This window comes from Exophiala oligosperma, assembly GCF_000835515.1.
Source record: "Exophiala oligosperma strain CBS 72588 unplaced genomic scaffold supercont1.3, whole genome shotgun sequence".
Lineage (NCBI taxonomy): Eukaryota > Fungi > Ascomycota > Eurotiomycetes > Chaetothyriales > Herpotrichiellaceae > Exophiala > Exophiala oligosperma.
Window position 1 is genome coordinate 1,398,461 of NW_015622820.1, and position 25,967 is coordinate 1,424,427.

General features: G+C 51.9%; 11 protein-coding genes across 12 annotated transcripts; 7 read left to right on the top strand and 4 right to left on the bottom strand.

Moving 5' to 3' along the window:
* Nucleotides 1-155: 155 nt before the first annotated feature.
* PV06_03317 lies at nt 156-2,846 on the top strand. Of its 2 annotated transcripts, XM_016404089.1 has the most exons (3): nt 156-1,785; nt 1,847-2,314; nt 2,398-2,846. In XM_016404089.1, exons 1-3 carry the CDS (start codon nt 603-605, stop codon nt 2,679-2,681), a joined length of 1,935 nt encoding a protein of 644 aa, XP_016265094.1. In that variant the 5' UTR covers nt 156-602; the 3' UTR covers nt 2,682-2,846. The 2 variants fall into 2 exon arrangements, with proteins under 2 accessions (XP_016265094.1, XP_016265095.1); XM_016404090.1 differs by having other exon boundaries at nt 156-2,314.
* PV06_03318 (uncharacterized protein) lies at nt 2,780-4,208 on the bottom strand. The gene is made up of 2 exons (XM_016404091.1): nt 4,075-4,208; nt 2,780-3,999 (listed from the first exon to the last, which is right to left on the bottom strand). Exons 1-2 carry the CDS (start codon nt 4,087-4,089, stop codon nt 2,941-2,943), a joined length of 1,074 nt encoding a protein of 357 aa, XP_016265096.1. The 5' UTR covers nt 4,090-4,208; the 3' UTR covers nt 2,780-2,940.
* Nucleotides 4,209-4,532: 324 nt separating this feature from the next.
* On the top strand, nt 4,533-6,862 carry PV06_03319 (uncharacterized protein). The gene is made up of 3 exons (XM_016404092.1): nt 4,533-5,351; nt 5,409-6,288; nt 6,382-6,862. The coding sequence occupies exons 1-3, from the start codon at nt 4,779-4,781 to the stop codon at nt 6,447-6,449; spliced, it is 1,521 nt and encodes a 506-aa protein (XP_016265097.1). The 5' UTR covers nt 4,533-4,778; the 3' UTR covers nt 6,450-6,862.
* A 293-nt stretch (nt 6,863-7,155) lies between these two features.
* On the bottom strand, nt 7,156-10,553 carry PV06_03320 (uncharacterized protein). The gene is made up of 2 exons (XM_016404093.1): nt 10,390-10,553; nt 7,156-10,266 (listed from the first exon to the last, which is right to left on the bottom strand). Exons 1-2 carry the CDS (start codon nt 10,441-10,443, stop codon nt 7,948-7,950), a joined length of 2,373 nt encoding a protein of 790 aa, XP_016265098.1. The 5' UTR covers nt 10,444-10,553; the 3' UTR covers nt 7,156-7,947.
* A 1,152-nt stretch (nt 10,554-11,705) lies between these two features.
* PV06_03321 (uncharacterized protein) lies at nt 11,706-13,143 on the top strand (the record flags this gene model as incomplete). Its single annotated transcript, XM_016404094.1, has 2 exons — nt 11,706-12,736; nt 12,789-13,143. The coding sequence occupies 2 exons, from the start codon at nt 11,706-11,708 to the stop codon at nt 13,141-13,143; spliced, it is 1,386 nt and encodes a 461-aa protein (XP_016265099.1).
* A 673-nt stretch (nt 13,144-13,816) lies between these two features.
* PV06_03322 (uncharacterized protein) lies at nt 13,817-15,775 on the top strand. Its single transcript, XM_016404095.1, has 4 exons — nt 13,817-14,314; nt 14,370-14,383; nt 14,445-14,602; nt 14,657-15,775. Exons 1-4 carry the CDS (start codon nt 14,064-14,066, stop codon nt 15,710-15,712), a joined length of 1,479 nt encoding a protein of 492 aa, XP_016265100.1. The 5' UTR covers nt 13,817-14,063; the 3' UTR covers nt 15,713-15,775.
* A 317-nt stretch (nt 15,776-16,092) lies between these two features.
* On the top strand, nt 16,093-18,835 carry PV06_03323 (uncharacterized protein; the record flags this gene model as incomplete). The annotated part of the gene is made up of 2 exons (XM_016404096.1): nt 16,093-17,326; nt 17,388-18,835. 2 exons carry the CDS (start codon nt 16,093-16,095, stop codon nt 18,833-18,835), a joined length of 2,682 nt encoding a protein of 893 aa, XP_016265101.1.
* Nucleotides 18,836-19,325: 490 nt separating this feature from the next.
* On the top strand, nt 19,326-19,634 carry PV06_03324 (uncharacterized protein; the record flags this gene model as incomplete). The annotated part of the gene is made up of 1 exon (XM_016404097.1): nt 19,326-19,634. The coding sequence occupies one exon, from the start codon at nt 19,326-19,328 to the stop codon at nt 19,632-19,634; it is 309 nt and encodes a 102-aa protein (XP_016265102.1).
* Nucleotides 19,621-21,208, bottom strand: PV06_03325 (uncharacterized protein). The gene has a single exon (XM_016404098.1). It carries the CDS (start codon nt 21,100-21,102, stop codon nt 19,888-19,890), a length of 1,215 nt encoding a protein of 404 aa, XP_016265103.1. The 5' UTR covers nt 21,103-21,208; the 3' UTR covers nt 19,621-19,887.
* Nucleotides 21,209-21,454: 246 nt separating this feature from the next.
* PV06_03326 (uncharacterized protein) lies at nt 21,455-23,465 on the bottom strand. Its single transcript, XM_016404099.1, has 2 exons — nt 23,078-23,465; nt 21,455-22,971 (listed from the first exon to the last, which is right to left on the bottom strand). The coding sequence occupies exons 1-2, from the start codon at nt 23,153-23,155 to the stop codon at nt 21,715-21,717; spliced, it is 1,335 nt and encodes a 444-aa protein (XP_016265104.1). The 5' UTR covers nt 23,156-23,465; the 3' UTR covers nt 21,455-21,714.
* Nucleotides 23,466-23,631: 166 nt separating this feature from the next.
* Nucleotides 23,632-25,209, top strand: PV06_03327 (uncharacterized protein). Its single transcript, XM_016404100.1, has 2 exons — nt 23,632-24,340; nt 24,426-25,209. The coding sequence occupies exons 1-2, from the start codon at nt 23,908-23,910 to the stop codon at nt 25,142-25,144; spliced, it is 1,152 nt and encodes a 383-aa protein (XP_016265105.1). The 5' UTR covers nt 23,632-23,907; the 3' UTR covers nt 25,145-25,209.
* The last annotated feature ends 758 nt before the right edge of the window (nt 25,210-25,967 follow it).

Consider the following 25,967-nt stretch of genomic DNA (forward strand, 5'->3'; position numbering starts at 1 on the left):
CTTTTTGGTGTAGTACGAGTACGGGGTACGGATACGAGTATTTGGATTGCTCGAGGCATTTCAATTCTGGTCCCCGAAACCCCCAAATCAGTCGCTACCACGTGCTGCTGACGTTGGTGTTACCTCAGCCTCTGCTGAAATTGACCTGCGCTGATCACGGGTCGACGCCACGATTTCCGCGACTACTGTTTTCGGCCATCGACCTTCGAGTACCGAATCCAAGGTCTCTCGTCGGTCTGGACTTGCAAAGGAGCACTGACTTACTGTTTGATGCTTACGAATTTCTTTTTCAACTTTCAGTATCACAAAGAGATTTTAAGCTTTTTGATTACCTTCATGTTCGGGGTTTATCGAATCGGTAGTCGCATTGTTGCGCAAGCCTTGTATCAACCGGGGAACAGCATTTCACTGGTGAATTGACCCTCAGGTAGTAGGCCTAATTCTGTGGGCAATGCATAATCCAAAGATATGAAACCCTTGTACAGGGCAATCTCTCCTGTGTTTTGATTTCTATATCAGCAATGCACCCCCGTGTCTCCATTTTGTGGCTCTTGAATTCTTCTTCGCTCTATGATCTCACCTAAGCACCCTCAGGAGCAACCATGCCTCAGCAAATTCTCACACACCAATCCGACGCGTCCAGCAATGCGGTCGACACCAACATCGATCTCGAGAAAGGACACGAGCTCCACCGCCATTTGACAAACAGTGTTGTGACCAGCTTTTCCTGGGATGCCGTCAGCGTCACGGTCAAAGATCGAAAGTCTGGACAACCTCTCAAGATTCTGGACTCAAACCATGGCTGCGTCAAGGCCGGCAGCGTCCTGGCCTTGATGGGCCCAAGTGGTTCCGGCAAAACAACCCTCCTCAATGTATTGGCCCATCGCACCTCCACCATGAAGGGAGATTTCGACGGCAAGATCATGATCAATGGACAGGTTACCAACCAACAGTCGATTCGCAAAGTGTCGAGTTATGTGGAACAGGAAGACGCAATGATTGGTATCCTCACGACGCGAGAGACTGTCGACTTCGCTGCACGGTTGTCGCTCCAAGGGACTTTGTCCAAGAAAGACAGAATCGCCAGAGTCGATGAACTCATCGAGTCCTTTGGTCTTCAGCGCCAGAAAGATATTATTGTGGGCACACCACTTCGCAAAGGATTGAGTGGTGGACAAAAGCGCCGACTCAGCGTTGCCAGCCAGCTTGTCACATCCCCGCGCATCCTCTTCCTCGACGAGCCTACCAGCGGTCTTGACTCGGCTGCGTCTTTCGAAGTCATGAATTACATCAAGCAGATTGCCAAAGAGTACCGCCTGATTTGCATCGCATCCATCCACCAGCCCTCGACGACAACATTCGATTTGTTTGACCAATTGATGCTTCTTTCTGAAGGCCGCACGTGCTACTTTGGCCCTCTGGCCGACGTCCAGGCCTATTTCAACCGAATCGATCGACCTATCCCGGTCCATACCAATCCAGCCGAATTTCTCCTGGACCTGGTCAATGGCGACTTTAGCCATGGGGGCGAGGACAGTCCTGCGAAAAACGAGCTCAAATACATCCAAGACGCGTGGTCATCATGCACCGAATGCAAGCAAGTTATCAACGAGTGCAGCTCGATCTTGGTAGATGGAACGTCGTCGCCAGTGCTACCGTCTTACCACCAGAATAGCCTGGCATTGTCCTGGATCCTTCTTCACCGCAACTTCATCAAATCCTACCGAGACATCATTGCCTACGGCACCCGCGTAGTCATGTATTTCGGTCTGGCCATCATGATGGGTACGGATTATTTGGTTCTTGCACGAAATTTGATCCTTGCTGACATTGGTTTCCCCCCTAGGTACTGTTTGGCTGCGGCTCTCTTACGATCAATCTTCGATCCAACCCTTCATCAACGCGATCTTCTTTGGAGGAGCATTCATGTCGTTCATGGCTGTCGCCTACGTTCCCAGCATCATCGAAGACCTGCAAACATTCCGTAAAGAGAGGGCGAATGGTCTCTACGGCCCGTTGCCATTCACCATCGCCAACGCGCTCGTCAGTATCCCTTGGCTCTTCCTCATCGCTCTCATGTTCAGCATCATCACATACTGGCTGGGACATTTCAGACCAACGGCAGGCGGCTTTTGGATGTGGGTGTTGTGGTTGTTCCTCGACCTCCTTGCCGCCGAAGGCCTCGTGGTTCTCGTGTCGAGCATCTTCCCGATATTTGTCGTCAGTCTCGCCATCACTGCGTTCGCCAACGGCCTCTGGATGTGTGTCGGCGGGTTCCTTGTTCCTCTCGGCACCTTGAATGTGTTTTGGAAATGTAAGCTTCTTTCCTTCGCCCCCCCCCCCCCCAAAGACCCGTCATTTCACCGGGTCAACCTGACTGACATTGCCTTTTCGCAGACGTCTTCCATTACATCGATTATCAAAGCTACGTGTTCCAAGGAATGATGGCAAACCAGTTCAGAAGCACAATCTGGAACTGCGACAAATTGGCATCCGGATATCAGTGCATGTATACTAGTGATCTCGAATCCGAGGGCAAAATTCGCGGAACGGCCGTACTACGGGCCTACAAGTATCCCTGGTCTGACGATAAAATCGGGGAGTGGATCGGAATCATGTTTGCCATCATCTTTGCGTATCGGATTTTGGGATACCTGGCTCTGGTTATCAAGAAGCACTAGAGAGAACAGACGGCGTGTCCTCTTGATTTGGTGTTACTCTGCCATTAGAAAAAGGAGCAGGACGTTGAGGAAGAGAAAATTGATGGGAGTGTGTTGTTTTTGACGAAGCAGAATTGTCCTTACATAGAGTCCTAGACATGCAATAATTAATAGAATTTCAGTTTTGACCCATAAGAACCTGGCACCAGTGGAAGGTGCAGCGCGAGAAGGAAAATCAGTGTCTTCTCTTCTGGGTCTGCAACTTGGTGCCCCATACTCATCATCCCAATTGTTCCGTAAATGGCCTCAGACCCATCAAGCCCAACCAGACCGCCTCTTCGGTTCTGATGGTGCGACTGCCCTGACCGGGCAAGACATTGACCCAAGCATCAAACAGATCATTGACGTTATCCTCGGCGATGCCCATCGTCTGGAGTTGGGGGTCGTTCCTGGCGGCCTTTTCCAGACCAGCGACGCCGCCAAAGACGACCAGCACACGGTTGAACGGTGGGCTGTTCGACAAGGCCGAGCTTTTCAGCGTGTCACTCAAGGCCGTACCTCGCTCCGACGTCCCTATCGAGAAGTCGTAGCCTCCGTCGAAGGGACACTCCGTGAACACGTTCGACAGGCTGTTGCACTGCCGCACCGCGTACCCCCAGTAGTAGCCCTTTTCTTCCCGGGGAGCGCCGGGCGCAACCGTTTCGGCCGTCGTGGAATGTTGATCGTGCAGCCGCAACGTGACGCGCGTACCGGCCGGGATCTCCTCGGGGACCTCCAGGTACTCTGGGAGTCCTACGTCGACCAGTGTCCCGCCACCGCCGGTCCCGGTCGTGGAATGGCCGGTGACGCCTTCGCGGTACTCGCACCATTCGTTGGCGCGCAGGTGGTGAGGCATGTCGAGACTCGGCAGCGTCCCCGCCGTGCGCAAGTTGGGGTGCATGGGGAACAGGGTCTTTCGCAGGTGCGGTGGTGTCTCGAGATACGAAAGAACGTGCGCCAGGAAGTGGTCCGGGTGGGAAAAGGCAGTGTACTCGCCTTCCCCTACTTCCGGCCGTCGGCGCTGTGTGGTGGCGTCTTCATCGTCAAAGACGACGATCTCGTCGACGCAGAATACCGCCAGGGCACGAGCTATTTGACCTGCCAGGAAAGTCTTTTGTTCGTGGGATTTGGCGTTGGCTATGATGCTTCCTGGGAGCGCGATCGAGAGCGTGTGAGACCGGCCACCGGACGGTTGGAAGACGGCTGTCGGTTTGGAGGTGTCGACCACTGTGCCGTCTTCAGTATCGTGGCTCAGTTTCCGTTTCTTCTGCTTGACTTCGCCATTTGTGTGTTTCCGACTCTGGGTAGATGAGAGTGGTTAGAAAAAATAATTCACGGACAGTTGGGGATTGATTGAAGTTTTTTGTTAAAACACCTTTTCTTTGGCCATGGCCGGGATCCTTGATTAATGTTAACAAGCTATCAAGCAGATATTGGTCTTGTTTATAGACTCTGGCAAGCCTTACTACACTGTTGGATCTCCATTAGATTACTACCGCACATACGGAGTACTGTAGCCTCTACTGAAGGGTCTGACTATTCTCGGCCTCGTTGCCATTTATTTTTCAGCCTTGCCGACGACCCGTTGTAAAAGCAGCGCATGATCATGCCTGCGCTGTAATTTGTGCGGAGATGATTGGTGCCCTTTGAAATAGAGGGGGAAAATGGCCCTAAAGATCATCAACGGGCACTAAAATAGGAAGCTCTTATAGGGCTTCTAGGCCCCCTGTTAGGGCTTTTCATAGGCGGAGCCTACACCCCCCCCGAAAAGTCAAGATTCATCAATAGGAAAAGGAGCGTGTGGCCTTTGAATTTCCCACCTTTTTTGGGCCCCAGCAGATCTTGAGAAAAGTGACACTTTGTTGTCAGACTCGTTGCGTGTACATGGATCCTACCAATTCCGGTGTCGAATAACCCCTAATCATTTCTTTGAACCTTGTATCGTCAATTGTCGTTGACTATTATCTACCTAATTATTCTCTCTGCGGCGACAAGTGACCACGTTTGTTTCAGCACTTCCCTTTCTTCTAACCCTCGAAACTTCCACCCTCGATAAAAACCACGACAACTCACGCGACCATGAAGATCGGACGACGGCGTGTTCAGATCCTCCTGTTCCTCCTCGCCTCTGCCCTTGCGGCGGAAGCCACAGATGCCTCCCTCCCTCGAGAGTCCATGGCCAGGAACTTTGCCAACGCAAGGTCACTGGGGGAAGTCGTCGCTGCGTCGGGAGGTACCACTGGGGGAGGAAAGTCATCACCGATCGGGACCGAACATGCTCCTGTAGATGGCCGAGATGGAATGCCACACGAGGGACCCTTTGTCGAGACGAACGCAGAAAGAACGCGGAAGAAGACACAAGGGAAAGGGTACGAAGACGATCCGGTGGCTGAGAAATCACCATACACGAGCGGAGATCTTCCGCAAACCAACGATGCGGTGATGGATGACCGCCTGAAATCGAATCCAGCCGAGGGCACTAGAGGTGTGGAAGGCGGCATCTCAGAGAAATCCAAAGAGAACAGACTCTCCGACAAGAAACCTGATCCTCCCAAGGACGCCAGGCCTCTCCCACACCACGAAGCAGAGACTCTGCAAGACACAGATAAGACGCAAACATCCTCAGAAGATGAGCCCAAAAAGATCCTCACGGTAAGCAGTTCGCGCTCCCTCGTATTTTGGCGCATCCTATTGACCCCCTGATCGTAGGCACCCCAAGACCTCCCAGACAAACCTCACGATATCCCTTACCCCGAAAACCCATCTTCGCCGAAAGACAGCACCATCCTCTCGGAAAACCCGGACAAATCGTCAAAAGGAAAAGACCATGAACCGGCCGTCATTTCGCCCATGCACTCCCTGGTGCTCTCATTCACCATGATCCTCTTCTCCGAAGTGGGCGACAAGACATTCCTCGTCGCAGCGCTCATGGCCATGCGCCACCCCCGGGTCCTCGTCTTCACCGCTGCGTTCTCCGCTCTGATCACCATGACCGTCCTTTCGGCCGTGCTGGGCCACGCCGTCCCGACGCTGATCCCCAAGACGCTCACCAACTTCGGCGCAGCTGGCCTGTTCCTGGTGTTCGGGGTCAAAATGCTGATCGAAGCGCGCGGCATGAGCCCAGACGACGGTGTCGGTGAAGAGATGAAGGAAGTCGAAATGGAACTGGAAGAAAAAGAACACCAACAACGGCGGATGTCCCGACGGCGGTCGTCCATCTCCCCCTACGCCTTGGAAGCTGGTCGCGCAGGAATCGGACGAAAACACACCAACGGTCGATTACCTTCGCCTCCTGAAAGCCCGGCGAGTTCACGTGAGGCTTCCCCGGAGCGGCAGTCGACGTTCAAGAGCATGCTCGGCGGCATCAACAATCTGTTCTCACTCCTCCTGAGTCCAGCGTGGGTGCAGACCTTCGTCATGACCTTTTTGGGTGAATGGGGCGACAGGTCACAAATAGCGACCATCGCCATGGCAGCAGGCCAGGATTACTGGTGGGTCACGGCGGGCGCATTGGGCGGGCATGCGATTTGTACCGGTGCGGCTGTACTTGGTGGTAGAGCCATTGCGGGCAGAGTCAGTATGAGAACTGGTAAGTCTTTCCGTCTTTTTTTTGGTTTTGTTCGAGTCAATACATGTAGTATCGGGACCGTGAGGCTAACGTTTTCCTTTTTCTCAAATACAGTGACCATGGGAGGTGCGATTGCTTTCTTGGTCTTTGGCGTCATTTACCTTCTCGAAGCCGTGTATTGATTTGCAAACTACTATCGATTCAATGATTTCTTTTTGGATTTGTTGGGTTTTTTTTGATGTTTCTCATTCAATTTCTCCTGAAGAGGAAAAGGAAGACCAGGGACATACAACAAAACAGGATGGTTTGACAACTCATGGAGTGATTGGGGCTTTTCAAAGAGAGTGTGTGTATCATAAAAATGCGTCATCTGATACCTCTGGTAACGGAGGTGGATATCATGAAATCCTGGGGACCTGAGAACCGAACGATTTGCAAGAATATAATTCTTTTTTTTTTGAGGCGACCGGGTACCAGGTACCTAGGTAGTATATGTACATGTACCTGTACTTGATTCTACAGACTTTACAGCTTTTCTGGTTTTGTGTGGAACCATTTCAGGCAAACAAAAAGAAAGGAAAACGAAGAGAAAAAGGGGGTTAACGGTGCCACGCACCAGCTCGTGTCGATTGATGTGGTCATCCGAAAAGGGAACGATAAAAATAAAAACTACGGAGGACCTTGATCAGATCAAACTCGATTGTACTCCGTCATACAAAGTAAGTGAATAGGTAAAGGTCAGTACTCGCTGACTCTCCTGGAATTCATGTAGCCCAGTAAATGTCTACAACAGTGTGAGGTGATTTGATCAAGGCGTTTCCCAACGACAGATAAAAGTTAAGCAAGGGCGAAAAAGGTTCTGGTCGAGGTGAAGTGATCGAAAACACACCTCGACTGGACTGTTGACCACCAGCCTAGGTAACCACTGGAGCTGAGGGGTCATTCTGCTGTCTCTTCCAGACGGAGTACTGCTGTCCTATCCTGGACAAAGTCATAAAGGCATTAATTGATTCATCGACATGTAAAATTTGTGTGGAAACAAAAGTTCTGCCATTGCAAGAAACACACAAAACACTCCATCCATCCAGCCTGTCCAGCTCAAACCGACCCTTTCCATGGCCAATGACTCCAAAATTGAAAAAAAGGGACTTTTTTCTGGTACGTATCGACCGAAACCGTTCGGGAATGTTGTCACTGAATCGGTGGTCCTGTAATCCTGTGATCCTCGAAAACGCCAAATTAGAAAGGACAGTTCCAACGAAGCCATTCCATTTCCCATTTTCGCCCATAGTCTCGGAGACCTTTCCAGAAACTCCAGAGAGCCCAAGTCCAATTCTCACCCCAGGTCAAACGAGGCGCACGAAAGATTGCGGATTCAAACTTCATCTGCACCAAATCCATTGACCGTACCCTTGAGAACACATTCCACAATTCGTATTTCCGATAAAATCAAGTGATGGCCAATTAACACAAATTTCCGCAAGGCAAAAGTCGTAAAAAAGAGCCTGACTCACCTCTGACCAGGCAGAGAGAATGGTTGAGCGGCTTGTAAATTCGGTGAGGAACAAGCTCGAGCCGAATGGGGAATCATGATGCCTTCAAGACTCTCAATCGAGACGCTGCTCAGCATCATGAACAAAAGAGGCGGCAGATTTCATCCAAAGATTGTCATAAAACAATTCAACCTCTCTGCTTCGGGCGGCTCAACATGTTCAAACGGGTCAGGCTGAGAATACCCTTGCCCTTACGTGCATCAGCAGTCTTTTTTGCCATTTCTCGCGCCATGCTCTGTCGAGGTTTCTTTGCTTCAGCTCTGGGCTTCTCGGGCGGACTGGTGAAGCTACCGACTTTTGCACGCTTGCCACCACGTTTCGCGCCTTCATCTTGCTCCTCAGGCTGCGGAGTGTCGCACCAACCGCCAGGTACAGATGGCATGACGCTGATACGTCGGTTCTCTTTTCCGGCAGACACGAAGGAGTCTTCGTCTTCGTTGGAAGCCGTCGATTCGCGACGCCGCTTCTTACCAGGGATACCGTGAGGCACGGTCTGCACCTCCGCATCCTCGAAAGGCTGGACCAACTCGGTGACACCTGATGTTCTGACGCGACGGATTGTAGATGGCGATGGTCGTGAGAAATTAGTATTGCTTGGTGATCTCATGATCTTGTCAACGTGGACAGTTGGGCCGCTCTTGTTGGCCGCAGCATTGAAGGAAGCAAAATTTGATGGCTGCGTAGGGCGTGAGGGGTGATGAAGAGTTGTGAAGATGGACTTGAAGTCCTTGGATTCCCGACGCTTGTGGTCCTTGGCTTTCTTCTCGAAAGACTTGCCAGATCCAGGTTGCGCAGGGCTTGAGGACATGGCAGGTAAGACCGGATAATCGATCTCGCTTTCTGCATCTTCCCAAGCATCGTCCCCATCATCGTCACCAAGCACATATGCAGCTGGATCATACGCGACAAGTGGCTCAAGTGCCTTTCCAGGAGTGAGCTGTGTTGGGAGCTTGGCTGGGCTAGGGCTTCCAGCTGCCAGTTTGACAGCATATCTCGATTTCACACTGGGTGTAAAGTCTACCTTCTTCACATCGCCACTGCCATTAGAAGCAGTTGCCGGTCGCTTTGGAGTGCCTTGACGTTCTTGAGTCGGGGGCATGATGTCAGTCTTACGGCCAGTTCGTAGGATCGATTTCAACCCATTGAATTTTGGTAGGCGAGATGAGAAGCCAGGGTGCTTCAAGGGAGACGAGCATTGAACGGTGGCTTCGGATTGCACAAACTTTGCCGACTCTGGCGATGGCGATGAAGAAGAATCATTTTCAGGCGGCGGTGGGAGTGGTCGATCAAGTCTTGATTTGTCGACAGGAGGAAATTTGAAAGGGTTCTGAGCACAAGATCCTCCATGCGCTGTAGCAGGTCGCACACTTGGTATGCTCGAGTTTGTCCTCAAAGATTTAACAGATGCTGGCCGCTTCAGCGAAGGAGCTTTGTTCGGCGACGAGACCGGGATCTGACTTGCTGCAGCTCTTGCTAACGAGGCCTTGGTGGGGGAAAACAAGTGGCTGGATATAGGCTTGGGCAATGTCCGTACAGGCTGCGGTGGCTCTACTAACCGACTTGCCGAGACATCATGGAACTCGGAATGTCGAGCAAGTTTGGCGGGTGCTGTGTTTTCAATTCGTTCTGATTGAAACGGGATAGACTTGAAGGGGCTGACAGAAGTTGGGCGCCCGAGAAATTGCGGCGGTCGCCGCGCCGGACTGCCCTTTCCAGCAGTTCGGGGTCGCTCACTCTCGTCCAGACCTGCCTTAGAGCCGCTTCTCTTGAGTGACTGTGTAGTTGGTTGCGCAAAACTAGGCTTTCCTCGGAATGCTGAAGGGTGATTCGCGATCGAATCCATCTTCTTGAACTGAGCCATGTGGATATCACTAAACCGACCAGCTTTCCCCTTGGGTTTCGCAATTCTTCTGCCGGAAGCGTTGATTCCATTGAACTCGGCCTCAGCCTTGTCGTCCTTGTCTTGCTGAGCATCTCGTTCAGCCTGCATCTGCGCCTTGATCCTAGCTGCCTCTTCTCTTACATTGTCCATTAATTCTTGTGCCTCAGTGCTCAATTGAGATTCGGCCCCGAACTTGAAGTCAAAGTTGGTAGATTGGAAATGCGCAGGGGTGCTTGTTCTAGCTTTGGACGGGGTGTTTTGTGCACTCGCGATTGTCTGCGGACGGGAAGAGATATCGACAAAGCCTAGCTTGAGGCCAGAGTCGGGAGCTTTTGTTGTGGTATGATGAGCGTGTTCAGGATGCATCTCGCCTCGATCGACTCGTGGTTCGGTTTTGGGTGTCTTGAGGCCCGAGAGCCTCGAAAGTTGAGATTTGGCGGTTGCGGCGGACGCGGGAGTCTCAACAACATCATCAATTGACTGAGGCTCACCGACCTCGGGAGTTTCGTCTCGTTCTATGAGGGATCCGAGCACAGCTGTACTTTGTTTACGAGCAGATTGTCGCTATCAAGCAGTCAGTCTCCGAGTCGATGCTAATATGACTGCGAAACGCGGATGCCGACTGCTGTGTGGTGCGAGGAGCAGATATATCATAACAAACACCCGCAAAGTGAGGGCGAACATTACCTGAGGTTGAGCATTCTTACTCAAACGAGCAGATCTACGACGTGGCGTAGCCATCCTCGACCATAGGCGATGAATATGGAAATGGCGCACAGGACAAGAAGAAGGATAGAGGGTAATATGAAATGTACAGTACGAGCAGTCGTAGGGTCTCGCTAGAGGTGGTCTGTGGTGGATTGATTGTTGAGATGGAAAGATTGGCTGCTTTGCTGCGATGCTCGATTTCTCAGAATGACGTGACCAAGTAAACAATCCCCGTCGCTCTTGGCGCTTGGCAACAACACCAGATCACGTGTCGCTAATGGCATCGCCAATTCTCAGCCTCACCATCACCAGCCTTTCACTTCCGGTGCCCATGTCTTCGGCGACCAGGGGGATCCTATTCGAATCAATCCGCTAACCTCAAGCACGCATTTTGGCAGTGTTCTTCTGCCCGCTCTAGCCTTTCGGAGTAAATGCTATGGATCTTTCGCGCTGACGAAGATCATTCTCACTCCACTGATTGAACTGAGCGAGGTGAGTAGTACATATGTACGAGCCAGCTCGAAAGTTCAACGGAAAAGCAATTCTCATCCTCAGACATCGTTCCTTCGGACTAGCCAGTACACGTGTCACGATCTATATTTTTTTGTCCTCAGGCCGTACCTCTTCGTGCTACAAGAGCTTGCCTCATGTGAAGGAATGAGCGCCGCCGCAGCCAAGGTCTTCTTTCTGATTGTCAAAATACCTCGTGTTACAGTCGGCGGAGAATTGCAGCTCTCATAGGCAGATCAATGATCGGATCCACCATCCTAGACTCGTTTATAAGCTCCTATGTCTGGCTAGAGCTGACATTGTCTGCGATCGAGGACCTGAAGAATTCAAGGCTGAGTCCTGAGATGACCTGTAGCCACAGTTGATCACTCAACCAACCATTGGCCCACAAGCAACGGCGATGTGCAACACCAGTCTCCGTCCTCACCCCCTTCATTTTTGTGACCTCCTCGTTCTCCTGCTATCCTTTTGCGCGGTAACGATATCCATCACTTCATTCCTGATTCCGATGTCAATATGGATGCCTACCGCTTCTTCCTCGCGCTTTTTGCTTTGACTCAACTAACTGTTGTTCGCGCTGGAGTCTCGCTCGACTCAGTCAAGAATTTCTGCAGAAGAATCGGACATAGCTCCGTGGTGAAGAATCGGACACTGTACATCAATGGCGGAATTGAAACATTTGTTGATTTTGGTGCCGACGGACAGCAAGACACGAAAACGATTATCAGCGGCATCAACGAGAACCTCATCTGTGTCGACATGACAGCGTCGGGATTGGAAAACGAATGTCTCAATATCCCAGACGATATATCAGCGGATCGGTCGAAGGGTTTTCAGGTCCAATCAACGTACATGATGCCTCTCTGTTTGCCGGGAAGAATGATTCCACAACGCTTCATATGTTTGGTGGCACCACGTCCGGATTCAACGAGTCCTTCCGCTATTTTGAAGTCGCTCCTACAACTCAATATGCTGTTTGGTCTTATGATATGAGAGATGATACATGGCTGGCAGTTGACACGTCAGGAGCGCTCGATACAATTCCTTCCTGGGGTGCAAGCACCGAAGTACCCGACTTGGGTTTGGCATTCTTTGTAGGCGGCCAAATCGACAGTGGTACTGCAGACACGACGCAAAATCTAGGCGATGAAACCATCGGGGTCGGCGGTATGGTAGTCATCAATACCACGACCAACAACGTCAAAAATCTCACGGTGGACGAGTCGGTTAGGAGTAATCGTCAGGGTGCTGGAATGGTGTATGTCGCTAATTTCGGAGAGTCAGGTGTTCTTGTGCTGCTCGGAGGAGAAACGCAAGCAGACGGGCTACTCGCAATGGACGATATAACAACCTTTGATGTCAACAGTACCGACCTCAGCGATAGTCCATCGCCAAACACAAACTTCTGGTACTCACAAAAGGCCAGTGGCGACATTCCTTCCTCTCGCACAGATTTTTGCCTCGTTGCTGCGCCGGCTCAGGACAACAGCAGCACCAACATTTACCTCTATGGCGGAACTTCAGAATCCACAATCTTCGATGATATCTATGTCTTGAGTTTACCATCCTTCACATGGGTCAAGGTATTCACTGGTCAAGATGCCTGCTGGTCTGTGACGTGCCATTTTCTAGCTCGAAGACAAATGATCACCGTCGGAGGTGGAGGAAAGTCTAGCAATATATCGCATGATTGCAACTGGGAACAGAAAAGCTTGGCTGTGCTCGACCTGAGTACCATCAGCTGGGGTAGCGTTTTCGATGCCAATGCTGGCCAGTATGATGTGCCGGATGATGTGGTGGCGGCCATTGGTGGGGAGTAAGTACTTGATATCCCATGCGTAGGTCAGAACTCACTGACAATGTTTTAGCCCAACAGGTGGTGCTACCAAGACACAGCCCGAGGCAGGGTGGACAGATTCTTCACTTTCTCGGCTCTTCAGCATCAAAACAGCAACAACCTCCTCGGTTCCTGGGACCACCTCGACTGCAGTCTCGAATCCATATGATGTCTCGTCGGACACAGATCATGGCATATCAGGTGGTGCCGTTGCTGGAATTGTTATTGGTGCGGTGGCTTTTGTGGCCATCGCCTGTGGTGGAATTTTCTTCTACTCACGATCACGTCGTTCGGCAAAAGACACTGAGGTAAGAGACGAACTTGAAAAAGACGGTCTGCCCAGCTATAGCAGTGATTCCTCGCAAGGGACAGCAGAACTTGTTTGAACGCATCAGGCCGCCGAACTTGCAGCCAAACAAAGAGTGTCCAGTAACACTGTACCCCAAGAACCCGTCGAGAAGGATGCGGGAACCGTTATTGGTCCGCACCCTTCTGCACGACAGACTGGTATTGTAGAGATGGAGTGATGGGATGGTATTGGAGTCTCTGCACGATTTTAGCGATCTCCGATGGCAATGTCGATAATCAGACGTTTTAATGTGATTTCGATCTTCGATGTAACAAAGCCATATTCCTTATCAGCTTTGCCCAGGCCCGGGACGAGGACAAGCACGAGGAAGCCAGCGAATGATATAGGCCCTTAACTTGGCTGTCACGTAATGAGAGTCGAGCCCCGAGATGCCTATAACAACGTGGAGCGATCCCTGCACGTTGACGTCTCGTACATCCCTTTGCCGGGGTTTCTTTTTAAGATATACCAAGCATAACACAAGCATACCCAAAATTCTGATCACAAGATCAAGCGTATGCTTTGCCATTCTTCGCTTCATCACAGCGAATGTGAGTCGCAGAAGATGTTCATCCCACGAAAACTACTGCCGCTTCAACTGTGACTGGGAATCCTTAGACTGCCCCAAGATTGACAAGGGTCCGTGGCGATGTATAACAAAAACTCCACCTTCGCGGCATGCATTGACAATCCCTCGCACCATCGAATTCCCCATGACGTCGCAGGCTTTTTCGCGATCCCGACAGCAACAATGTCATCATACTGCTCGCATGACTATATACCCCTCCCAGCGATGGGTCGCGATCGCATGTGTGAAGGGTTTTCTGCTTTCAATATCTATCGTCGACCTTGACGAATAGCGTGGACTTGCTGGGTATCAGTGCCACTGAGGCTTTCGAACCGTATCCTCACGTCAACAGCTAGATACAGTAAAACATTCGAGACCACGACATCATCATGGCTTCTCGATCGCCGACTCTGCGTGCCTCTGCGGAGCCCTATAGCACTGATGTAGAGAAGGATGCGCGGCCCCTTGACAGCGCTCGCTACGAAGACTCTCAACGTCCCTACATGTCCGGAGATGGCGAGAAGCGGCGTCGCTCTTCACTGGGCTCAGCATTCCGAGGCCAAAGCGTGGATATGGAGTCAGATCCCTTCGGAGATGAAGATGACGGCGATGGTGTCAAGTATCGCACATTGAAGTGGTGGTAAGTAGTATCCGCATGCATTGCCCTGCAATCATATACTGACAAGTCCCGACAGGCAATGCAGTATGAGTATGTTTCAACTGAACGCCGAATAACCTGAGAAGGCATTCTAACACGTACCTCTTTGCAGTTATGATCGCAGAGACCATCTCTTTGGGCATTCTTTCGCTGCCTTCCGTGCTGGCTACCATCGGGATGGCCCCAGGAGCAATTTTGATTCTCAGCCTGGGTATCGTTGCGACTTATTCTGGTTATGTCATAGGCCAATTCAAGATGGCTCATCCATGGGTAAGCTCAGCCGTCTGGTCATGATAAGAAACTTTCCTGACAGCCGGTCTGTAGGTTCACAATATGGCCGATGCAGGGTATGTCCTTTTCAAGCCACTTGGCCCACGATGGGCAGCCGTGATGCGCGAAGTCTTTGGTGCTGCTCAGACCATCTTCCTCATCTTCAGCATGGCAAGTCACATCTTGACATGGACCATCTGCCTCAATACTCTGACCGACGGAGCCGCCTGCACGATAGCCTGGGGCATCATCGGGCTGGTTATTTTCTGGATTTGCGACATTCCTCGGACTCTGTTGAAGGTCTCTTGGCTTTCGTGTGCGAGCTTCCTCTCCATCATCACGGCAGTGATTGTGTGCATGGCTGGAGTGGGTTCCAGAAACCCTGCCCATGGCAATTATCATGCGACGCAAACAGCAACATTCGCTACGGCTTTTCTCAGCGTCACAAACATTGTGTTCGCGTATGCTGGACATGTCGCTTTCTTCAGCTTCATCTCGGAGATGCGCAACCCCAAAGACTTCCCGAAGGCATTGGTGCTGTTACAGGTCACCGACACGGCCATGTACTTCCTTGTCGCGATGGTGATATACGCATACGGGGGAGACGACGTCGACTCACCGGCCCTGGGCACCGCTGGCAAGGTTGTCGGGAAAATCGCATGGGGTTTGGCTATCCCTACCATCATCGTAGCTGGTGTGATCTATGGTCATGTCGCTTCGAAGTACATATATGTCCGACTGTTCCGAGGGACCAAGCACATGTCTAAACGGACACTGTTGGCTGTAGGCAGCTGGCTCGCCATCACTTTGACCATTTGGGTGATTGCTTGGGTCATTGCAGAGTCCATTCCAAACTTCAATGACCTGCTCGCATTGATCTCGAGTTTGTTTGCAGCCTGGTTTACCTACGGTATCTCTGGCATCTTCTGGCTCTTCTTGAACTGGGGGCAATACACCAAGAACTGGAAGAAGATCTCTCTCACTGGAGTCAATTTGGCTTTGTTTGGCATGGGCGCCGGTATCTGTGGAATGGGATTGTATGCCAGTGGTTATGCTATTCACAACGAGCCAGGTGGAAGCAGCTGGACTTGTGCGAGCAACGCACAGTAAGGCGACATGCCTTTGAGCATCGCGTTGATAGGATCAATGCTGGTTACATTCTCTTTTGCAGCTGTACGAATAGTAATATGTTCATAACTGAGATCGATGTCTTCATACGCACCTTGACTCTGATTCTGCAATCATCTCTCGTTTGTCTCTGACAACGAAATGTGATTCATGGAACGACCTGGCAGGAAATGTTTCAATTACATGCTATTGTTCAATTTAGTCTCACATGTAGTAATAAATAACACCGAACAGGCAGTTTTCCATCGAGGGCGGTCGTCAGGTCCAATACCTTTCACTCTCCCCCTTCTTTTTGTGCAGTAGACCATCACTCGCCTGTGAACATTCGACCCGTGACTTGCACTGCACATCACTTTTCCAATATGCACGGTCGAAGGAGAAAACTTCCTCCTGACTGGCAGTCTGATGTTGAGGCTAATAAGAGGAGCGCAGACACGCAGGCGAATCGACAACGACAAGGAAGCCTTGCAAATCCATCTTCTGAGACCCAGCGACCATTCAAGACTGATGTCGCGATGCCAAATCCGAAACGACCAGGGGCTGATTCGCCTATCACGCCTAACAAAACTCGATCAAACGGCGCCCAACTAGACAATTTCGGTGGCCATGCGAGGCCCGCTCAATTTTGCAGGCGCGATTCGAGAAATTTCGACCAGGGCGATAAGCACGACAACAAGGAAGCCTTGTTGACTCCAGACACTCACAATCATCGGACAAGAACAGTCAATGGTAGAGAGAATTCCACTGCTATTAGGGACAACAGTAGTCCCCGTGCTTTTCTCCGGTCGTCGACGTCGTACACGGATCCTCTCCCGCTTCTCGCCGAAACGGCCAACTCTAGGGCTCACCAGGCTGCTCCTCTGACAGAGGCCAACCTTCGTTATCTCCTACGCACACTCGATAAGAAAGAAGACGAAGAAAGAGACGGAAGCGGCAGCGGCAGCGGCAGAAGAGTTGAGCCGCAACCTTCAACTCTCCAACAAGCCCAAGCTCGCCGAGGCCGTGTCAGTCCCCATCATACCCGGAGTGTCAGGCCAAGTGACGGTCCCTGGCCTTCTGTGTCTGTCTCTGCCTCAACCGCCCCACCCGCATCGGCCGTCGCAAAAGAGTTGGATTCGGTTGGTGCAAAATTTGAACCATCATCGCCCATGCGGAAGTCAAAATCTCCAAAGAAACAAGATAAAGATCGAGACAGGAAGAAATCCTCCAAGCGCCACGATCCCGACACACACCCTCTAAATCTCCCTCCCGATCAACTGCGCAAATTGACAGCCAGAATGGCCAGAGAAGAGGCTGAGAGACAGTCGATGTCGGTGGACAGAGAAGTGCCAGAGACTGATAATAAAGAAACATCAATGCCTACACCTAATGGCTCATCGCAGCCTGCCACACCTTCACACGACACGCCTGGAGCGTTCCCCGAAGAGCCTGCCACGAACGGTATTAATGGTCACACCAAGGAGGAACGAAGTCCAACCCCTCCACCACACAAAGTACCTCCAGCACCCAAGGTAGATCCCGAAGCCTGCAAGGCCGCAGGTAACAAGTTTTTCAAGGCGAAGGATTATGATCGAGCAATTATCGAGTATTCAAAAGGTTTGTACCACACAGTTCGACTTCTTTTGGTTTGGATTTTGAGGCTGACAAATTCTCGCAGCCGTTGAAGCAGACCCTTCCAATCCCACCTACCTTTCCAATCGAGCAGCGGCGTATATATCCGCAAATAAATACCATCAGGCTTTGGGTGATTCATTACAGGCAAGCAGGTTAGACCCCAACAATGACAAGATTTTGCACCGTCTTGCCCGGATATACACCTCGTTAGGTCGACCGCAGGACGCCCTAGATACATACGACAAAATTCCAAATGCCTCGGCGACAGATACTGCGGCTGCTCGAAAGGCATTGCAGTCGATTGAATTGGCAGAGAAGCAGATTAATTCTGAAGATGGCAATGGTAATATGGCACTATGGAGCATTGAACAGGCGAAACAGACACTGGGAAGAGACACACCCACACCTCGAAGTTGGCAGATATTGAAGGCCAAGGCAAACCTGAAAGTCGGCTCAGCCAATGCCCTCGGGGAAGTTCAAGGCATCGCACAGGCACTCATGCGCGAGAATTCTATGGATGCAGAAGCCATTGTTCTCGCGGCTCGGGCATTCTATCTACGAGACGAGAAGTCCGGGGTTGGAAAGAGCGATTATGAACGGGCAGAAGATTTCTTCCGACAAGCACTCGCCCTAGACCCAGACAATTCCGATGCACGACACTGCCTGCGGACGATGAAGAAACTTGACCGAGCGAGGACGGCAGCTAACGACATGTTTAAGCGTGGCAAGTACCATGATGCTGTCGAAGCCTACAGTGAGGCAATTACCATCGATCCAACAAATAAAGTCACCAATGCGAAGCTGTTAGGAAACCGGGCGCTGGCACGTATCAAGATCAAGGAGTTTGACGAGGCCAAGGCAGATTGTGACCAAGCGCTGAAGTTGGACCCTACATACACCAAGGCCCGACGGACGAGGGCCAAAGCTACGGGCGAATCAGGTGACTGGGAACAAGCAGTCAAGGACTACAAGGCCCTGCTCGAGGACAATCCACAAGATCCAGAGTTGAACAAGGAAATGCGAAACGCCGAGCTCGAGCTCAAGAAGTCCAAACGAAAGGATTGGTACAAGATCCTGGGCGTGGATAAGGATGCAGGAGACAAGGAGATTGAGCGGGCCTACAAGCGCAAGGCTGCTGTTCTGCATCCGGACAAGACACAAGGCGACAAGGACAAGGAAGAAGAGTTCAAGGACTGCCTTGAAGCCAAGGAGACTTTGCTTGATCCACAGAAGCGGCAGATGTATGACTCTGGAGCGGACCTGATGGAGCCTGGTATGGGAATGGGCGGCGGTTTCCCCGGTGGCTTTGGAGGTATGGGCGGGATGGGCGGGATGGGAGGTATGGGCGGTGGCGGCGTTCAGATTGATCCCGAGATGTTGTTCAACATGATGAACGGTGGCGGAGGTGGTGGCAGCCCCTTTGGCGGTGGGGGCGGATTCAGATTCAGCACTGGTGGCGGTGGTCGTGGTGGTTTCTCAGGTTTCGGTTGAGGAACAACAAGATTGGGGAGTAGGGGATGCAAAACAGCTTGAATTTGAAACCGAGTTTGAGCAGGGCGAGAGAGGAGAAGTCAGTATCACGAACACGGGCCATTCGCCACGGCTTTTGTCTAGACAAGACGTCCGAAAGAGAGACGGGGGAGAGCTGAGGTTCACGGTTCGAAATCAGCGGCCATCATGTACGAGTAAGAGATCTACGGACGAATCCCGGTTTTCAAAGGGTGTCGAAGTCAGGAGATTAGACGCCGTGTAAATGATCGGTACTGCGAACCAAAAAAGGGGGACCGGGGTTTGCTGGGGAGATGCATCACAATCTATCAATCTGATCTCCTGGCGTGGGTGAGTGTGAAGAGTGTACCGACAAGATTCATACTTGACGAAAGAAGTCTGGAAGCTCTGGAAACTTTTGATAAGGAACACAAGGGGTAGTCATTGATGCCCTCGACATTCAACAAAAACCAACAACAAATGACAAAGTTCTATGCTTCCACCCCCCCCCCTTTTTCCTCCTTCTTTTTGGATCTGGCTTGAGATTTCAAAAGGCGCAGACCTTGAGACACGAGCATCATCACCTCGCATCGCCGCACGGTTTGCATTCAAATGGTGTTTTTTTGGGCATTCCCCCCTCCCCTTTTACCCGTACAAGGGCAAATTTGGACTCGAACTGGAATTGAAATTAGAATTTGACAAAACTTGCATTGCAATTGCATTACTACGGAGTATCTTCAGATCGCATTGCATTGGGAACATGGTTTCTTTGGATGGTCCTACTAGGTTAGGTCGTATGTAGAACCGTATCACATGTACCTTTGGGTATCTAGATCTATCTCGAGGTAGTTCATTGCAAAGTGTACAAACGTGTGCAATGATTGAGGGGTGTAGTGAAGGCTGTGTTGCTTGTTCTTTTTTTTGCTGTTCGATCTTGTCTTCCCATCAACGTGGCTCTCAATCGAGACCGAGAGAGATTTCTTCATCACTCCGATCCATCAAATCGTATTTACCCAGGAAAGAATCCCTCAATAGATTCTTGCCCGTGGAATCGGTCAATCGTCGTCGTCTCGTCTCGTCCGCCTCGTCCTCCCACCGGTTCCCACTCTCGTCCTGTGTTGGTGTCGTGTCGTCTGTGTGCGGCCGGATCTCGGTCCACCGCCACTGCCACTCACGGCCTGCTCAACGGCACTCTCACCGTCCACACCACCCGGCCCTTCTTCACCCTCATCGCCACTGTTGTCGCCACTCAGCGGCCTCTCGCGTTCGAATCCGACGCCCAAACTCTTCTTGATTTTCGAATTCAACTCGTCCTCTTCGATCTTGACCAGCCTTTGCGGTTCGCCAGGCGGACCCTCGTCGTCACTCCCACTCCCGCTTGGGTCTGGCCGAGCCACCACCGTGCCCAACGGTACGGCTCCGTACCCGTAGACGCTCCTCACCAGGCCGGCCACCCCTCTGGCCCCCACCTCGACCTTGCCCCTCGGCCCGGGGACCCATTCGATGACCTCCTCCCCCATGGTCGTGTCCCTCCGTTTCTCCACGTAACCTTCTCTGGTCATCCTCGCGAGGAGTTTCTCCAAGGCCCCGAGGGGCGTGTAGGTGTCCGCGTTGACCCGCTTCAGGTAGCGCGTCAGTTTCTGGTCCGTCAACGCCCCGTTGTTGAGGTACACCAGACTCAGGATGAACGTGTACAGGGCCGTGTAGGTCGCCTCGGTCTCCTGTGAAGGTGCCTTGGTCGGTCGTGCGACGGCCGGGTCGTTTTTCAATTTCTCGGGCAGCACCGAAACCAGAATCCAACTTTTGGAGGATGTAGAACTCGTCGACTTGGGCTGGGTGGCTTGGGTCCGACGGTCCTTGAGTGACGTCCTTTCCTTGCCGGGCAATTCGACGAGTTGCATGCCAAAGGTGTCCTTGAGGATGTTTTGGGCAGAGTCGAAGATCGTTTTGAAGCTGCGCCCGCTCGCGTTGGAATCCTTGAAGATCTTGGTGTGGACGTCGTTCCGCCGCAGAGGGGTGCGAGAGTATTCGGTCGCGAGCGCCAGGCGGACGAGTTTCTTCACCAGCGTGCCGTGAGGGTCGTGGTGGGAGTACGAAGCAGAGGCGGAAGAAGATGCGGCGGATGATTGAGAGGAGGAACGCCGTCGACGTCGGTGACGAGATTGTGTTACCATTTCATGGTCGGAACCAGATTCTTCTGGGCCGGAAGATGATGCTGAGTGAGGGTCGTCGTCGCGGGATATTGCGTCGGATCGACGCTTCGGTGGCATCGTGGAATGTAGACGGGGGGGAGACACTTTCTTATGGTATGAAATTGAGTAGGAGGAGGCAGGGTAGTGTGGTGTTTTTGGGATCTTTTGTGGCGGTTGATGGTGATCATCAGTACAGTAGACAACTGGGATTTCGGGCGCAGTTTGCGGGTTGTTGAATGAAGTTCAGCCTCGTCGCGCTTATTTTGAACAGAACGCGTTTTACTCCGTAAATTGATTGATACTTGGCGAACGAGGCTGAGCTCCCTACGGACTTATTGTCACATGTCATTCCATACTCCTTAGACTTCTTCCTCCATCTCATTTTGTGGCTTTGGAAATATCATTGTGGTCTCTAATAATATACACCAGATAATACACACGCGGTAGGTTGTTCACAGCTGATCTCTGCCACGATTGAGTTGCATTCGAGGATACCCGGAACAATCACAGCCGTTTCACAACATTCATTTGAGCAGGGAGATACTTGTCCCGTCATGCCCCAGTACCTATCATACAACAGCAACCTTTAAGGCTGACATGTTTCCAGAATTTTATGTTTCGATCTCTCTGTACGTTGCACAGGCCAATTACCCATATACATGGCTCCGCCTGATTTCAATCACTCCCACCTCACCTTGCTGCCAACAATTGACCACAGCCACTGTACTTCCAATCGACTTCTCGTAAATTCAAAAGACAATCGTCCCAGTCAGGCGGCAATGCGGCTTTGATGGTCTGAGCCGTCTGTTTACCCCATTCGGCGAGCCATATGTTCCCCCTCAGCCAATGCACAATGATGCCGTAATTCGCCACCAACGCCAGGGCGAGTGCGTCTCCCGTGGCCACGATTTGGAAAAATCCTGGAGGTGATATGACGGGGAAAGTCGAGATCGGGGCCTGGTGAGGAATGCTCACGGCCGAAGCGAGGGTAAGGTTCAACCGCAGCGCGGCAAGTGCGTCGAGATACAGCTCGCGCTGAGGCGAATCGATCTTGAGGGCGCGATCCAAAAGATTCGACAGCACCGTTTCCACACCCACTGACAACTCCTCGGACCCCCCTGCAAGTGCTCGTCTGGCCTGGAAAAATAGCGGACTCAGTCGACCCTGGACCAGTTTGTGAAAACTACTTTTGGCGACCGTGCCTGTGCCGCGGAGCAGGTTCAACATTTCGACAATCTGCTCCAACGACTTTTCTTGTGATCCTCGAGTGGTGACGCGCTGGAACCCAAAAGCACACATGGCTATCTGGCTGGAGAACAAGAAGAGTGCGTCGATGTTGTGATCGGCGGGGTTGTCGGCCAAGTAGCGATTGAACATCCGAATCGCACAACTGTGGTGGTACGTCGCAAGGCTCAAATGTCGTTCCCGGGTCTGTGCATCGGCGTTGTCGAGCGACAGCAGGGTGAGATGGAGAGAACTCAGAGCGAGGATCCCGTGTAGGAGGAAATCGTGCTCAAAGGCCAACTCGGGGACGTAGTGGCGCATGATGTTCACGCCTTCGGGGGTGGGAAGAACCAGGTCCGCCACGGTTTCACACGTGAATCGATCATAGTGATGCATCAACCTGAGTCGATCACGTTCGAGGGTGGTAAATGGTAACTGTGGTTCGTTGATGTTGAAAATTGATGACGATGATGATGCATGACTATTACTGCTGGGACTTGTTATGCTTATACCGGAAAGTTCGGTCTGTGAGGGAGAAGAAGAAGAGGTTGTCGACAGGAGAAGAGATGTTGAGGAGGCGGAAGTAGCGGTAGTAGCGACCTTCCCTTGCGCTGCCCGATCGTTCTCGTCAATGATGATTAGGAGATCGCAGTCGGGGGAATTTAATGAACAGCATTGCCCTGTTCGAGTGCATCTTCCACAAGTGGGCCTCTGTTCGTCACACTGCCCAGGCCTAGTTATCAGCCTCTGCAAGGTACGGAGTCATGTAGGATCGACTCCGGTGGGAGGTAAAGACGCTAAGAAAACCAAGTGTATTCGCTCAACTCACCTTGGTCCTGTTCTTCTTACATTGGACACAGCCGTGTCGGCTCTTTTTGTGGAAGCGTCGTTGAGGCGCCGCTGGCATTGTTGGGTGGGAATGTGTGGACCTCGGAGCAAATTAAATATTGCGACAATCGGTGTATAGATCGGTTAGAAATAGAATCTCTTGATCACAAATTGCAATATAGAACCATCAAACCCTAGGCAGTCATGAAAAAAAAAAAGAAGAGAAGGCCGAATGATGCGCCGCTTCTCACGATCGAGCCTAGCCTTTTTGGACTTGAGATACGAATTGTGGTTAGGTATATTATCCCTGTCGTGACTCTTCGGATGGTCGGACGGTCCAACACATGCGCGGAGAGGTAAGGTAGACAGGGACATATGTACGGACCAATATTTCCTGTACTCGTAATGTAGATAAAGTGAGGAATGCTGCTCCGCCCTCAGGAACTAAACCCGATAGAGTATCTTATACGTTATACGACGAGCCCGGGCCAATTGACTCCATTTTGTAAAGGACACACCACGATTAATCAGACACTCGGGTAAGGAGTAAATATACGACGACATGCAACTGATCCTTGTTGGATTCGCAAGATACGCCGTGTCTGTGTCCCTTCCTCCAGTATCCGCTAGATCCGAGGTTGAGATCAGGCCGACAGCCCCCTAAAGCAATACCAGATATATATATATATATATATATATGACCACTGCATCGACTTAGCATCACACCACTCTCCCTGAGACTACTCCGTACGAAAAAGCTCTCCCACCATCACCGAATATTAGCACAGTCTCTGCTTAAGCTCGCTCCTGCATTGATCGACCACCTTCACAATGGTTCGTCTCTCGGACGTCAAAGTGGCAAACAGGGACTTCATCGCCTCTCTCACAGAACCCCTCGTCGCCGTCTTCGTAGGCGGCACGTCAGGCACATGCCAATACGCTCTTCACGCACTGATATCCACCACCGCTTCAGTGAACAGTAAAACAAACGACAAACCTCTCCAATTGCGCATATACATCGTCGGGCGCAACCAAAAGGCCGCCGACGAGACGATCGCCGAGTGCACCAAGGCGTGTCCGAGTGCGAAAATCACCTTTGTCCGAGCCAAAGACCTCGCTCTTCTCAAGGACGTTGACCGGGTGTGCGCCGAAATCACCAAGCTTGAAAGCGCCGCCACTGGCGCAGAAGGGGATGGGAATGGGAAACCGAGGATCGACCTCTTGGTCATGAGCCAAGCCGGTTCCATTTTCGTAACGAGGAAAGGTCAGTATCAGAGTACTTGTCCGACCCCACTACAAGCTCAGCTCGACTACTGCGGACGGACTGACAGACTGACAAAACGAACCAGACACGCCCGAAGGTCTCGACAACCTAATGTCGCTGATGTACTATTCCCGCATGCGCTTCATCGACCGTCTACTCCCACTCCTCTTGGAATCTCGTCTTCCTCGAGGGTCTGGAGGAAGTGACGGCGGTGGAGGAGGAGGAGCACACGTCATCTCCATCTACGCACCTCGTACCGAAGGCACATTGTTTCCCGACGACCTCTCCCTGCGCCAGCCGGGTCACTTCACGTACCTCAACGCGCGCTCACACATTGCGTACTTCAAGACGGCCTTTTTCGAGACCCTCGTCGCCAAGTACCCCGGCAAACTGAGCTTCTGCCACGTCTTCCCGGGTCTCGTCCACACTCCCGGGTTCAAGAACCCGGATTTGCCGACGTGGTTCAAGGTGGTCTTTGCCGTCGTGGGCAGGCCGCTCATGTGGTTCGTGGGGACGTCGCATGCCGAGAACGGTGCGAGGATGTTTTACATGGCCACGCCGCACTATCCGGCCGGCGGCGGCAGCGCGCCCAAGACCAAAGGAGATGAGGAAAGTTTTGCCATGGGCGCCGATGGGAAAAGGGGGAGTGGCGTGTACTTGGTCTTCAATGACAATGGAACCGAGTCGAGAGAAAAAGTGTACGCGAAGAGTCCCGTCAAGAAAGATGAGCTGAGGGAAATGGTGTGGAGGCACACCATGTGTGCGTTTGAGGAGATTGAGAAGGGAAAGGTATTTCAAGGGTAGATAGCCAGGAGTAAATGGAAAAGTTGAACTAGATCGATTTATACCTTGTTTACGACTGGGTTCATTGTGTGTCTCTGATATCCTAGAGACTCCCTGCTGTCAATGATGAGTCTTTTATGGTCTTGTTGTACCCGCCCGATCTCAATGCTTCTCGTCCGAGTGGATCTCCTCGACATTCCGAGCCGATGCACACTCGACCTGCAACTTCTTCTCGTCGAGGTGCACAGGCTCGACCGAATCGCCAAAGAGCTCACCGATATCTTCCAGAGACCTACCCTTGGTCTCGGGGAACCAGAGGAAGATCGCGACACCGATGACCGTGGTGACGGCGATGAAGACGATGTAATACCTCCACCCGACGGCGGCGAAGGCGGTCGGAGCCGCCTGGAGAAAGATGATGGTGGCCACGAACAGACCAGAGATGCTGACGGCCAGGCCCTTGGCGCGGACGGGAGTGGGGAAGATCTCGCTGGCGTAGATGTAGGACGTGGCGTCGCAGCTGGCCGAGAAGAAGGCGATGTGCAAGAACAGGAAAAAGACGGCGGCGGACGCGAGTCCCCGGTCGCCGGACTTGTCGAAGAGGTCGACGGTGATGCACTCGCCGATCAAAGCCACCACGCAGCCCGCGTAGCCAAACATGAGCATGCGCGTGCGTCCGACCCTGTCGACGAGGAGAGAGTTGAGCAGGTTCCCGAAGGGACAGACCGTGATCCAGCCACCTTGGATGAGGAGTTGTTGGACCGTGTCGTAGCCCAACGACGAGTACAAACTGGGTCCGTAGTTGTTGATCACCAGAGTTCCTGAAGAAGATGTTAGTATAGAA

Coding starts and splice junctions, on each gene's coding strand:
- PV06_03317 (XM_016404089.1), top strand. CDS start 603: ATGCCTCAGCAAATTCTCACACACCAATCCGACGCGTCCAGCAATGCG. Junction 1,786..1,846: donor CGGTCTGGCCATCATGATGG/GTACGGATTATT, acceptor TTTCCCCCCTAG/GTACTGTTTGGCTGCGGCTC. Junction 2,315..2,397: donor CTTGAATGTGTTTTGGAAAT/GTAAGCTTCTTT, acceptor GCCTTTTCGCAG/ACGTCTTCCATTACATCGAT.
- PV06_03322 (XM_016404095.1), top strand. CDS start 14,064: ATGGCTTCTCGATCGCCGACTCTGCGTGCCTCTGCGGAGCCCTATAGC. Junction 14,603..14,656: donor TCAAGATGGCTCATCCATGG/GTAAGCTCAGCC, acceptor GCCGGTCTGTAG/GTTCACAATATGGCCGATGC.
- PV06_03319 (XM_016404092.1), top strand. CDS start 4,779: ATGAAGATCGGACGACGGCGTGTTCAGATCCTCCTGTTCCTCCTCGCC. Junction 5,352..5,408: donor AGCCCAAAAAGATCCTCACG/GTAAGCAGTTCG, acceptor CCCTGATCGTAG/GCACCCCAAGACCTCCCAGA. Junction 6,289..6,381: donor CAGAGTCAGTATGAGAACTG/GTAAGTCTTTCC, acceptor TCTCAAATACAG/TGACCATGGGAGGTGCGATT.
- PV06_03325 (XM_016404098.1), bottom strand. CDS start 21,102: ATGCCACCGAAGCGTCGATCCGACGCAATATCCCGCGACGACGACCCT.
- PV06_03320 (XM_016404093.1), bottom strand. CDS start 10,443: ATGGCTACGCCACGTCGTAGATCTGCTCGTTTGAGTAAGAATGCTCAA. Junction 10,267..10,389: donor GTAAGAATGCTCAACCTCAG/GTAATGTTCGCC, acceptor ACTGCTTGATAG/CGACAATCTGCTCGTAAACA.
- PV06_03326 (XM_016404099.1), bottom strand. CDS start 23,155: ATGCCAGCGGCGCCTCAACGACGCTTCCACAAAAAGAGCCGACACGGC. Junction 22,972..23,077: donor GTAAGAAGAACAGGACCAAG/GTGAGTTGAGCG, acceptor AGGCCTGGGCAG/TGTGACGAACAGAGGCCCAC.
- PV06_03327 (XM_016404100.1), top strand. CDS start 23,908: ATGGTTCGTCTCTCGGACGTCAAAGTGGCAAACAGGGACTTCATCGCC. Junction 24,341..24,425: donor CATTTTCGTAACGAGGAAAG/GTCAGTATCAGA, acceptor AAAACGAACCAG/ACACGCCCGAAGGTCTCGAC.